The 13,520-nt window shown below is 36.5% G+C and overlaps 1 protein-coding gene across 1 annotated transcript in view; it reads right to left on the bottom strand.

The window, feature by feature from the left end:
* DYNC2H1 (dynein cytoplasmic 2 heavy chain 1) overlaps positions 1-13,520 on the bottom strand; it is a gene marked incomplete at its 3' end in the record, with an annotated part of 198,461 nt that overhangs the window by 99,210 nt on the left and 85,731 nt on the right. The window contains exons 43-50 of the mRNA XM_008058276.2: positions 12,430-12,676; positions 11,360-11,511; positions 10,170-10,314; positions 8,797-8,899; positions 8,138-8,305; positions 3,562-3,692; positions 1,886-2,134; positions 1,284-1,392 (exon numbers count right to left, since the gene is read on the bottom strand). Of these exons, the coding sequence (XP_008056467.1) occupies positions 1,284-1,392; positions 1,886-2,134; positions 3,562-3,692; positions 8,138-8,305; positions 8,797-8,899; positions 10,170-10,314; positions 11,360-11,511; positions 12,430-12,676 (1,304 nt within the window). The remainder of the gene's footprint in view (positions 1-1,283; positions 1,393-1,885; positions 2,135-3,561; positions 3,693-8,137; positions 8,306-8,796; positions 8,900-10,169; positions 10,315-11,359; positions 11,512-12,429; positions 12,677-13,520) is intronic.

Raw genomic sequence — 13,520 nt, forward strand, 5'->3', positions numbered from 1 at the left:
AGGTAAAATTCAAGAGCTGCCCAAGAACCAGGCACTGCTTCTTAACTCAGTTTGCAGACACTCAATCAGGGAGCCCTAAGAGCCAAATGCTATCCCCACCACCACTCAAGACTGACTCAGTGGACTCAGGGTAGCAGCAAAGAATTCATTACTAGTTCTTTTAACTCTCCAATGATACTAATGTACAATTAGGGTTTAAAAATGCTGGGGAATGCAAATGGTGAGTGCTTGGTGTTATATCTAGGGGAAGAAACAAGACTCAAGTCAGCAAGACAAAATACAAGTAATGATTTTCAAACAATATATGTCTTGGAAACATAATACATCAAATATTTCTACAATTCTTGAAATTCTGTAAATATAGAAAGCTCATTTATTAGCCATAAATTTCTAAAAAGTGTATGTATAAATACAGTCCTCTTTCAAATGATATTTTTCTATTATTTAGACACATACTCAAAGTACTTTCAAGTTCCTTTTTTCCTTAAAAGTAGTTTAAATTTCTTTTTAAAAATGAGATTATTTACTGCTTGAGTTGCTCTATTTAACTAAAAAAGTAGAATGTGCATTTTTCCAATGAATACAGATATATTTCAGATACATGAAATGTGGGTACTAAAATGTGTAGAGTTCTATGGAATTCAATTTATCTGGAATATATCTGTATTCATATATCCATACTAACTCCACACAGTAATTACAAAAACATTCCACTACTGACAGGAAGATCTATCAAATTCTGTATTACTAAAAATTATGTTGGCCATAGTCTTACTAAACTCGGGTGTGGCCATGCTTCCTGGCTCTGGTCCCCTTCCCTAACCTGCAGAGGTGAAGCTCCTCTTTCTTTCTAATTTTACCTTCTAAATAAACTATATTTTCTAATCTAAAAAAAAAAAATTATGTTACACATATTCTTACATACTAGTTCTCTTATTTCTGTGCATTAAATCCCTACAGATGACAGAATGCTACTTCAAATGGTATGGCACAATTTTTAATGAGTACTAGTTGATAACTTTCAAGAGTGCACGAGAGAATCAATGTTTTTGGACATTCACCAATATTCAATACGAACAATATTTTTAGATAATTCCTGAATTCTTGGTTTTACACGAATGGAATTTCTCACTTCTGCCATCAACTTGTTGAACCCCTTGTCGCCTTAGTAAGAGCTAAGCCCCAAATTCTCTGAAACAAACTACATTTTACATAAGATAATTGTACCTGAATAATTTGCGCATTGTTATTTTTATTTTCTTTAAGTAGAAACATCCACTTGCCTGAGGACAAAAGGCTGTTGATCATCTCCAAAAACGCAGGGTGCACAAACTGGTGGTCCTCAAGAAGTAAGACCACCTGCTGGGCTTCAATCCCTGCAAGGTGCAGCACCTGCAAGGTCAGAAAACAGCCTTTAGCATCCTTTCAGCATTTGGGGTGCTGTTAAAAACCATCATTCTGTATGCAAAGTATGCCTCTATCACGTATTTATTTATATCTCAGTAACTGTACTTAAAAATCAAACATCAGCCATATAATTTGAAAAGTAAATCCAACTAATGAATAAGCATTATTTGAGGGAAATTTTAATTATCGTATAGCTAGGACATTAAAACAAAAACTAGAGGATCATTTTGATATATCCCCACATATTTTCTAAGAAAATTCCATCCTTTTGTCTACCACTCTTGTCCCTCTAACACCACGTAACCTACTAGAAATACTTATCCTATCTGTAGATTAAAATATTATTTTCTAATAATCAAAAACTAGTAATCAAAATTAAAATATAGACTATGTTGTATATCAGAGAATTAAAAGTCTTAAAAGATGTTTTGGATAATAACTAATGCAATTTGAAACCAAAAGAGAGTGAGCAACTCACGTGTTTGAGATCATTTTTGAACTGCTTCAGTTCGTATCCTCTGGAAATCTTTGGAGAAAACAGCACCGCTCCATGCATATGACTGACTAAAGAGGTGACAGTCCGCCGGCCCACACCACTCCGTCCCGCTAACAGAAGTGACCCTCCAGGGAAACTCAGCGCTCTATCTATCCTAGATATATACTCCAGAACTTCTTGGAAAAGCAAAATATCTAAATCCTGGTTATCTCGTCCATAATGAATAAGACCCTTTTAAAAAATCATAGAGAATATTTTATAATTAATACGGGCCTGATGACATAATTCAAAGGTTATCTAGGCCAAAATATTATATTGTTGATATACTTATAAAAAGAGGTGAAGCAACCACATGTCATCTCACACCCCATATTTTATCTCTCCAGTAGTCAGCTTTAATTGGCATTCTCCAGGGAAAAACTCATATAATGTCAAGCAAGTTCAAGGATCCATGAAAATCAGTTACTTTCGGAAAATACAACTAGCAAAAGGCAGTACAGACTGGTGCTGTGGCTCACATCTATAATCCCAGCACTTTGGGAGACCAGGCAGGAGAACTGCCTGAGCCTAGGAGTTTCATACCAGCCTGGGCAACATAGCGAGACCACATCTCAACAAAAAAATCAAAACTTAGCCAGGCGTGACCTGTAGTCCCAATTACTCCAGAGGTTGAGGCAGGAAGAATGCCTGAGCCAAGGAGGTCGAGGTTGCAGTGAGCCATGACTATTCCACTACACTCCAGCCTGGGTGACAGAGTGAGACTCTGACTCAAAATCAAAAAAAGAAAAGAAAAAACAAGAAAGCGGCATAAGTTAGGTTAATTATAAAAAACTTTTAAATCTCTCAAATGTTATCAGTTATTATGAATCAGTGGACAAAGATCCATAAACATCCCAGAACTTGAGAAATCTCATGCCTAAAAAATCTCCTGGGAATGCTTGTGCTTTTGCACTTCTTGCAAATGAATCAAAAGCCCACACAGGTACCATGCCCTGCTGGGGACTCTGCAACAGAGTACAGGAGGGAAGAAAGAAAGAACAGTTAGACTTTACACACTTAACAACTTTGAATATTCCCAAATTTTGCAGCATCCATTCCAGGCAAATCAGTGTACCAAGCCATGAAAAATCTCCCTGATATAGAATTCATACTTTCAACATAAATATTAATTTTTAAAGTAATCATATGCACTACTGTTTCTGCTCCTTTATTATACCTCAACTTAAGAAAAAAACCTGTCCAGGACAGTGCTGCTTAGGGTTTCAGTGGACCAGCAGCATCAACATCACCTAGGAGCCTGCTGGAAGCTGGGACTCTCTGCACCTCACCTGGTGAATCTGATGCTCGGGACAGCCCCCAGGAATCTGCATGTTTTCTAGTTCCTCAGCTAACTCTGAGGCTCACTGAAGTCTGATAACCACTGCTCCAGGATGACTTCCTGGTTAATCTGAAGCCTCATAACAGGCATCCTAGCAATTTCATACATATGTATGTCAGTACATGTGCACCTCGTTAATCTGCCACAAGGAATGAATTCTAAAAGAGCCAGCTTTGCCCATTCTGTCATCTGTCACCTCCATGCCAAAATGTTTGCAATAAATAGTCTTAGGATAACTACAGTGGCCAATCCCAATTCAAATTCATGATTCGCATTATACCTTTTTAATAATATCCTTGAGATCTGCAGAGCTTAGTTTTCCAAGAGGTTTCCCATGTGGAGGTAATGGTTGTCCTGGGGCTGCCCTTGCTCCTGAATTATGCTGGGCTCCCCATGTCACATAGAAGCTATCTGTGGAAATAAATATTTTTGTTTAAATGCATTATCTGTAATGGGAGATTCAGCAAGTGCATTGCTTATTAAATTATTTTTAAGTTAAATAACCCATATAAAATTAATCCCAGTGGCTGGGTGTGGAAGCTCACACTTGTAATCCCAACACTTTGGGAGGACAAGGTAGAAGGATAGCTTGAGTTCAGAGTTTGAGACCTCGTCTCTACAAAAAAAAAAAAAAAAAAAAAAATTAGCCAGGCATGATAGTGTGCACCTGTAGTCCCAGCTACTCTGGAGGCAGAAGGACAAGGATCACTTGAGTCCAGGTGGTTGAGGTTGCCACTGCAGCCATGATTTTGCCACTGCAGTCCAGCCAGGGCAAGAGAATGAGACTCCGACTCAAAAAAATTAATTTAATTTAATTTAAATTAAAAAAGACTCTCCCCAGAAAGGCAAAGGTAAATTACTTTAAAGTGTGCCTTGGAAAATGAATGAGGTCAGTTAAAATACAAAGACTTTCAACTATAATATCAAACACTGTCTGAAAAGTGACTAACTATCTCTGGTCCATATTCTGCCCTCTCCTTTCTCCTGAGATGAACTGGCTTCTAACTACTTTTCCTTTCTATTTCCTCTGTCTCCTCTCAGTTTGTTCCATTTTCCTTTTCCTTCAGAATCTACATAAAATTTGTAAACTCCAAATGACTTACACAAAATTGACATACAAAACACTCTCAAAACTCTCCTTGAGAAAGAAACTAGATGTACGGAACCAACAGCAGCCCCGCCCCCCCTTTTTTTTTTTGAGTTGAGGTCTCACTCTGTCACCCAGGTTGGATGACAGTAGCACCATCACAGCCACCACAGTCTTGGCCTCCTGGTCTCAGGTGAGGCTTCCGCCTCAGTCTCCTGAATAGCTGAAACTACAAGTACATGCCACCATGCCCAACTAATTTTTTTTTAATTTTTTACAGAAACAAGGTCTTGCTATGTTGCCTAGGCTGGTCTTGAACTCCTGGGTTCAAACAATCCTCCTGCCTCTGCCTCCAGGGGCTGGGATTACAGGTATAAGCCAGTTCACCCAGCCTAAGAGCCCTAATTTCTAAAATAAACTAAGCAATTTTTAACTAGAAAACAAAAATCTCCCACATTTCCCTTAAATTTTAACCATAGCAGTCTTACAGTTACCATACAAGGAAAATCTATCCACCATCTCCTGAACCTTTCCCCGTCCAACTCTTCTGAAAGATGGCTCCGTCAAGTGTCTCAGTCACATGCTCAGCTCTACTCTCCTAAAATAACAACCTTACCTTCTGTAGACCCAGGCTACTTCGTGTTCCTCTCCTTTCTTTCACCATCACGTTTCTTACATTATTTTCTTTCTATAGAAATCACTCTACTAAAACTCTTATTTGAAAACAACAATACACCCAACTCTCCAAATCCAAACTTCTTTGAAGTCACGGCCCCAACATGACCTTTGTGCACCTCCTTCTTAAAGTGTTTCTCCTTGCATCTACATCACCCTACCCATCAAGACACAACCACTGGTCTTTTTTCCAGTTTTCTGCTTATCCCTAATGTACTGATGTTCCCCAGGATCCAAATTCAGCCTTGTATTATTTTAACCACGAATTATTTAATATTTTCCTGTGGGCTAAATTATCAACCATTACAGACAAAAAACTCATCCACAATTTATCTCTAGGCAAGTCTCCCAAGCTCCAGTCTCTTCATACAGTGAGTCCCCCATATATGAACAAGTTCCGTTCCAAGAGCGTTTTCTAAGTCCAATTTGTTCTTTACATCCAACAAAGTTAGCCTAGGTACCCAACTAGCACAGTTGGTTATACAATACCAGCCACATCACCGCTTCTTGCTTTCAGATATCCTGGGCTTGAAATAAAGACACTGTCCTCTGTATAGTACTGTACAGTACACAAAAGCACAAGCACTTGTAGAGGACGCATATATGTGAAAGACCTTATTAAGAGAAAAAGGACCGCATGAAGAGATGAGCTACGGAGAGGGAGATTATATCCAGCAAAGGACGAGTATTTCCAAGAGGTAAACATTCTCAAATCTCAACAGTAAAAACAAGAAAAATCCAATCAGAAAATGACATGAAGACACATTTCGCCAAAAACGATATACAGATGGCAAACAAGTACCTGAAAATATGCTCAACTTCACTAGCCATTAGTAAGATGCAATGAAAGCCACAATGACACATTCAACACACTAGTAACACGGCAAAAATGAATAATAGCCACAACACCAAACGCTGGCAAGGATGAGAAGAAACTGCCACTCTAAAACTAAACAGCCTGGCAGTTGCTTTAAAGAAAACTAAGCGTACAAGTACCCTCAACCCTGCAACTGCACTCCCCAGCATTTACCTCAGAGAAATGGAAAAGTATGCTTCACACAAAAACCTGTACCTGAATATTGATAGCAGCTCTACTCCAAACACTAAAAGCAGTGTCAATGTCCCTTGGTAGAATGGTTAAAGAAATGGTCACATGTGTCTCCAGAAAAACATGTGGAGTAAAAATAACATTCTTGAAATGACAAAAATTAAAGAAATAAAGAACAGATTAGTGGTTTCCAGAACCATAAGAGGGAGGTGTGTATGTCTATTAATACAAAAGAGCAACAAGATAGGTCCTGTGGTATCATAACTGTATCAGTGTCAATAACCTGGCTGTGAGGATATATAATTTGGCCAGATGTTAGCATTAGGGGAAGCCAGATAAAAGGTATATATGCTCTCTCTGTATTAATTCTTACAACTGCATGTGAATCTAAAATTATCTCAAAAGAATAAGTTTAATTTTAGAAGTCGTGCACTCTGATTGCTTCAACAGACTAGCCTTAAAAAAAAAAAAGTGTCAATGCAACTTCCTCAAAAAAGAATCAGTCTTCCCCTCTTCTACAACCATACTATCTAGCATTTATCCCAAACACATTAAAAAAAGTTATATTAATTATGAAACATGTCATGCTTCATTATAATTCCCATTTTTACCATCTACTTCTACAAATCTTAGTGGCATCTAAACACACTAGCAACTGTTACCATGTAAGCAAAGACTTTCCTATCTGTTTCTGCCATTAGATTACAAGCTTCTTAAGGACAAGAATTTATCTATTTTATTTTTATGTCTCCAAGATTAAATTTTTCTTACTCATTTTTCACTATGTGAAAATCCCTTGTATCTAGATCTAACATGCAAAACCTGTATTTGTTAAAAAACAAACAAACAAAAAACCTTCAATGAAGAGTAAAATACCCAACAAAAGGCATACATCACTTTGTGATTCTTACATAGAGGACTCCAAAAGATAACAAACTCTAGAGGATCTACACATCCAGTAAGGTGCCAGTACTATCTAATACTACATATCCCAAAGGATATGTCACTTTCTTTGCAAGAAGAAAACTGCTGACTCAATTTTTAGCCCGAGAAAGATGGCAGCATTGAAGAACCGAAGTCTCTCCACACGAAGCCAGGAAAGCTACATAATGACATAAACTCACACTCTGAATCAAGACAACTCTGAACTATTATCAGGCTTCTCTCAGTATTTCATCCTGCCTGAGGTTCTCTTAAACTTACTTTCTGATTTATAACTCTGACAGCACCTAGAAAATTCCTTCTGTCCATCTCAACATCCTTCCCACCTCCAAGGTTCCCTTTGGCATAAGTAAATGGTCCTGAAACCCATATTGATCTAGAAACGTATAATATATAAAACGTGTATGAAACATTTTTGACTCCTAGCTGTACACTCTGAAGTAATAAACACATTCTGAAGCCTGACAGCAGTTTTATTAGGAAATATTTCCATACTGTGGTCTTCTTTTACCAAAGGCCCTTTCACTATCATGATTTTTATGTTACATGCATTACTCTCATGACAGTTTTCAAAATGCAAATTGGCTATTTAGCAGTAATAGCTGCAAATGCCAACACAGCCACTTTGGCTGAATGGTGTTATGCTTTCTTTACCATAACAACAGATGAAGTCAGTAACAAGACATGCAAGTTCTGTGCTAATGACATCATGGGTAGTGCAGGAATAAGAACAGCCATTACTCTTAAGCAAAAGGTCATTACAATCAAATACAGATTTTCCCAGTGATATTTAAGTTTCATACAAATATAACTGGTTTTTTATTTTTAAAAACTTGTATTAAAATAATTTTGCACTACAAATATAAAACAATATGGCCTAATCTCCTCTTTTGCCAAGAAGAAAAGTATTGTCATTATATTTAATTTGAAATATAATGACTGAAAACCAGCAAAAAAGATCAAGTAATCCCTTATGGAAAAAATAACATTAAAATTATCTGAAGTTTCTATTTGTTTAGACATATAAAATCATGCTACAGGTAGGAAAACTAATTGTACAGCTCTCATAACAATTATACATGTACATTAACTCTATTATATTACCTGCCATATTGTCTAGTATATCCGAGCCCCAATCTCCTTGAAGCACTGACATCAAAATGCTATCAAATAAATGAAGATCCTTTGCACCAACAATTTTGTCACGAAATAAGCGCCGTGCTTCATATGCTACAATTTCCAACACATAATCTAGTGGATGGTTTGACGATCCTAAAAAAGGCAAAATTTTCTTTAATTGTAATAAAACTCAAATGATTTTTAAATGGTCTGCTTAACATATGAGAAGGAAATAAAGAGTAGAAATCTACATACCATAATTTTGGCATCAGATAATAGAAGAAAAGGAAAAAAAGGTAAAAGTCATTTTGTTAATGAGTTGGTACATTTTTATGATTACTTTAAGGCTACAATAAACAGTATTATCTCTAGTTGTTCAATAAAAAAATAATTCCAGAAAATATATTAGACATGCTTTGGTTACAAAGAATAATGACTTCATTTTTCCAAGAATTGTTTTAATCATGACAATCATACATAGTTTGGAAGAAACGTAATAAAATATCCTAATTTTAATAGTAACACTTAAATGTAATACTCATATTATCGGTTTAATCATAATCTTAAAACATTATAATTACTGCTATAATACTTGTATAGTATAATGCACACAACACACAGAGAGACACAGTAGTTAGACTTACCTCCTTCTAAATCGTATCTAAATAAGCCAAGAACCCACTGGGTAAGAATGCAGGGAGTAAAAAAATAGTGACTATAATCATCAACTGAAAATTTGACCCGCACCTGAAAAAGAAAATATAGTAAACTATCTTTCTACTGTGTTAAACAAATAATCATGCTATACATTTTTCAATCACCTTAGACTTGAGGAATACCCATTTCTACCTGTGGGTAGAACAGTACTCCAATATAATTGATTTCATTAATATCTTTATATTTATATTTTATGCACTGAAAAATATTATTCTAAAAGGATTTATAAGCTTCACCAGATGGCCAAGATTGTCCATGGCAAAAAAAAAAAAGGAATTCAAGAAAAACCCAAACTTTATAAAAATGACAGTTGCAAGTCCAAGACACTCACAGGTCTGGGTGAACATGGTTCAGGACTCATGTCCCTGAATAAGTCAAAGCACCTCTCCTCAGTACACAAACAGTAAAGTGCCTGCCCCTTCCTCTCTGTGGACAGAGCCATTTCTCTTATTCTGATTGATCACTTGTCATCTTTTACATTTTTTAAGAAAAGGAACATCTTGGTTTAACCACCTGTCTCCACTTCTACCCCAATACCATAAGAAGCATCTTCTACAAACACTTGGATAACTTGCACACGCTGTTTCCTTTACCTAGAAAGAACTTTCATCTCCAGTCATTTTGTGAATTTCTATTCATTTTTCAAAACTCAGATCAAATTTTACCTCCTCCTCAACAACTACCATCACAACTAAGTTATTTATTCCCTTCTCTGTGATACCTCTGTAACTTGTACATGTTACATTTATCACACTGGATTAACAATTTATTTACATGACTCAGTCCCTCATTAGATTGTGAACTTCCAGAGAAGAGAGACTCAGTGGTGTTGACATCCCTAGGACTACCATTGACAAGAGAAGGCGCTCCACAAATCCCTTGTGTATCCTCAATGCCTATTTTCAAGTATCTTCTGCACTTTATAAGGAAGAATACTTTGGATATTTCCTCACAGGTGACATGAAAGAAATAAACATCAACATGTACTCCCAGTGTCAAAGCCTAACCAGGAGAAAGATGAGCTCCATTCTAGATATGCTAAATTTGAGCTGATAGCAGAATAACCATACACCACAAATTCATTCATCCAATACATATTTATTGAGTGCCTATTAGAAACTGTGCCATGGTTAAATCACAAATAAGGTACACCTACAGCCTGTATTCTAGTAAAAAAAAAAAAAAGTCTAATAAGCAGCAAGAAAGGAACGCCCAGGCATCAGCACAGAGGTGAGGATTACAGGTTGTCCTGTGGGAATGATACTAACAGACATGAAAGCTACAGTTTAAATGCAATTACCTGTTCATATACTTGTACCATAGATCCAGCTAAGAGATAAATTTTTGATGAAGAACCCCAAACAGAATGATTCTTCAGATTTTTGTGTAGAACTGGTTCCAAATATGATCCATAAATTGTCTGCAATTGCTCTCTCTCTGGGTAACTGAAAAAGGGCATATAAGAAAGAATAAAGCTAAAAAATCTATATTCTAAATTATTATTTCAATGTTAAATTACAGCAGTGGTTTTCAAATTGTGCTGCTCTGTAACCTACATATCTGAGGCTTACTCAAGGGCTGAAGCCAGTCTCATGTCCCTATTCTCACTTCAACTAAATTAGGTCCCTAAGTGTCAACTGTCAAATACTCAGTCGGGGTCCTAGTAGAGGACTCTAAAGAAATTATTTTAAAACATAATTGAAAGGGTCTAAAGGAACATTTTACTTAAGAAAAAAAACAGCCTATACATAGGACAGTAATCTACCCCAGAACTATAAAAGTTAATACATACTATAAAACTAATACAACAAATAAAATCAACCCATTTTTCCTAAACCCAAATGTATTTCAATACAGTTTGATCTGTGGCAAGAACACTTCTGCAAAAAGAAGGTTAATTGATGGAGGACACAATTAACACAGAAGCATAAAAACAAGGTTTTGTGATATTCAAAGATTTGTAATCCAAGATTTGTATAGTCAATACAAACAGAGGAAACAGTGAATGAACCAGAAAATTCAGGAGTTCATGTAACACTTATGCACCACAGAGATGGATGGATGTATTAGGATTGATGCCATCAGTCATCAAAACTACCCAACTCTCCCTTGTTCCGATTTAAATTGTCTTTTTGGTTATCATCACAAAATTTGACAGTATTTTTGCTTTATGAAATGCATAAAACATTTAAATCTAAAATCCACCATTCAGATTCCTGATATAGAAATTTTAAAACAGAAACCATACAAAACAGTTCTGCTTTCTTTCCATACATCTTTCTAATAAATAAGATGCTTTGATTAAAGCCTTTAATGTTCTAAATTATTGCCAATACTTTGAGAAGGGTAAGAAAAAATATTAGAGCTTAAGTTTGACCATTTTTACAATCTACATTTCAAGGACGTATCATTAACAGATGCCTTCAACACAATGCAGTTATACATGATGCATCATCAAATCAAAACGTTTTAAAACACCAGGATACATACTCTACAGCACAAAGACGAACAACAGAAGTAAATCTGGTCGTAAGCTTGTGCCTTCCCAGTCTTCCTCCAGCAGACATAGAAGCCACAATCTGAATGTTTTCTAGGCCAACCCATTCCAGATTTTCATCATAAAATCCTTGATAAGTCAGCACCTATTCGGAAATACAGCTTAAATGTTGCAAACTTAAAATTCTCTAACGATGATTCTAAAAAAGTACTTTGGCCCAAGTTTCCATTATTGCAATCATCAATCATCAGCTTCTCCTAACTCAAGAACTGAAGATTAAAATATATCTAAAATTATTTTACCTTGGAAAAATAATATTGTTCAAATCTCTGTCTTCTATCGATGTCAGCTTTGTTATCCTAGTTCATAAAATGCTTTCCTCTACAATAAACACTAAAATTCATATTATATTATAAATCTACTAGTAATTATTCCAAAAAAATGAAAAGGGTCAGAAAAAAATCTAAGAAAAAATTTTGGTTTTTGTATATAAATATTTTCATTATATTCTACAGACACACAGTAAAGCTAAATTGGACCTATATCAAAAAAAGCATGAAGAATTTGAAGTTTTTAAAGTAATATAAATAACCTAAAAGAAAAAAAAGTCTTCCATGCCGACTGAGAACGTCTGATCTCAAATCCTCATACAGGCAAAGAAGGAGAATGATGGGCTAAAGCAGCCAGAAAGAAAGCACGGCTAAGTTGAACTGCTGGCAAAAGAGTACACACTTGAAAAAATGAAGCAGAAATGACCCCAACTCCAGCACTGCCCCAGCTTCTGCTTTTCTCCTATTTTAGAAACAAGAACAGGTAATGGAGGAAAAGGTGTTTCCTCTCTCCCTGTCATACACACCTTGATGTAATACTAATTCTTAGGAAAGGAAAACCAAAGAAGGTAGAACTGGAACAAGACTGAAATGTTTCAGAAATTTAATTTCCATGATACATGCTAGATAAAAGTGGCCCCGAAGGAGGAAAGCACATTTTCTATCTATAAGAAAAGTGAATGAAATTAAATGGCTCCCAATCCCATTAAAACACCTCAAGTGAAAGGACCTACCTGTTGTAGGAAAGCCACCAAAGTACTGGTCCCCCACTTATCAAGCTTGGGCAGGTTGATATCTTTTAAGTACAGAACAAGCCTCTCACAATCTTTGGGCCTGTACACGCGGCCCGTGTTAGTGCTGATTACCATGCAAGTCTGGCTGAGTTTCTGCAGGAGATGCCGAGAAGTCGTCTGCGCACTACAATGAACTGTAGCAATCTGAGTGGACCGGAGCTGGGAAAAGGCATACCTGAGCAGCATTCTGTGAGAGATGACATTTGACCGGCATGAAAATGTAGCCAACAAAATAAATTTTATGTTCAATACAAAATTTCTGTCCTATAAATATTTTAATTTCTAAATATGTATGCTAATATTTAGGGGGGAAATGGCAAACATATGGTTTCCATAACTATTAAAGTAACTTTCAGACTGGAAAAAAATAAATTCATATTTAAAGTATCTTGGGACTGTTTCAGCTAAAATAATCAAAGTTCTCAGTAGTACTCTAGTTTGATTAAGTACATATAGACTATGCCAACTCTGTTTCTCCACGTTGAGGAACAAGTTTTAAGTTGTCCTAGTTAAAAAAAAAAAATTACTTGGGAGGTCAAGGTGAGAGAATTGTCTGAGCCCACGGGTTTGAGACCAGCACAGGCCACTTGGCGAGACCTCGTCTCTACAATAAATCAAAAAATTAGCTGGGCATGGTAGCACATGCCTATAGTTCCGGCTTCTTGGAAGACTGAGGCAGGAGAATCACCAGAGTCCAGCAAGTTGATGCCGGGGTGGCCATGAACATATCACTGCACTCCAGCCTGGGCAATGGAGTGAGACTCCAACTCAAAAAAAAAAAAAATTACTATGATTTGATAAGATTTTTAAAATTAGGACTCTCCCGCTAGAAATGTGCATCTACTAATCCATGGCTTCCACATTTCAAAACACTATGCTCCCCAGGCATTAAAACTGAGCTAAACCTCACTGAATTAAAAGCTATTTTTCATTTTTTTTTTGAGTTGGAGTCTCACTCCGTCGCCCAGACTAGAGTGCAGTGGCCGCTCCCGGCCACCTCAGCCTCGACCTGCTGGGCTCCGGCAATCCTT

Source organism: Carlito syrichta, unplaced genomic scaffold (assembly GCF_000164805.1).
Source record: "Carlito syrichta isolate Samal-C Ts95f unplaced genomic scaffold, Tarsius_syrichta-2.0.1 Scaffold303273, whole genome shotgun sequence".
In the NCBI taxonomy this organism is placed as follows: domain Eukaryota; kingdom Metazoa; phylum Chordata; class Mammalia; order Primates; family Tarsiidae; genus Carlito; species Carlito syrichta.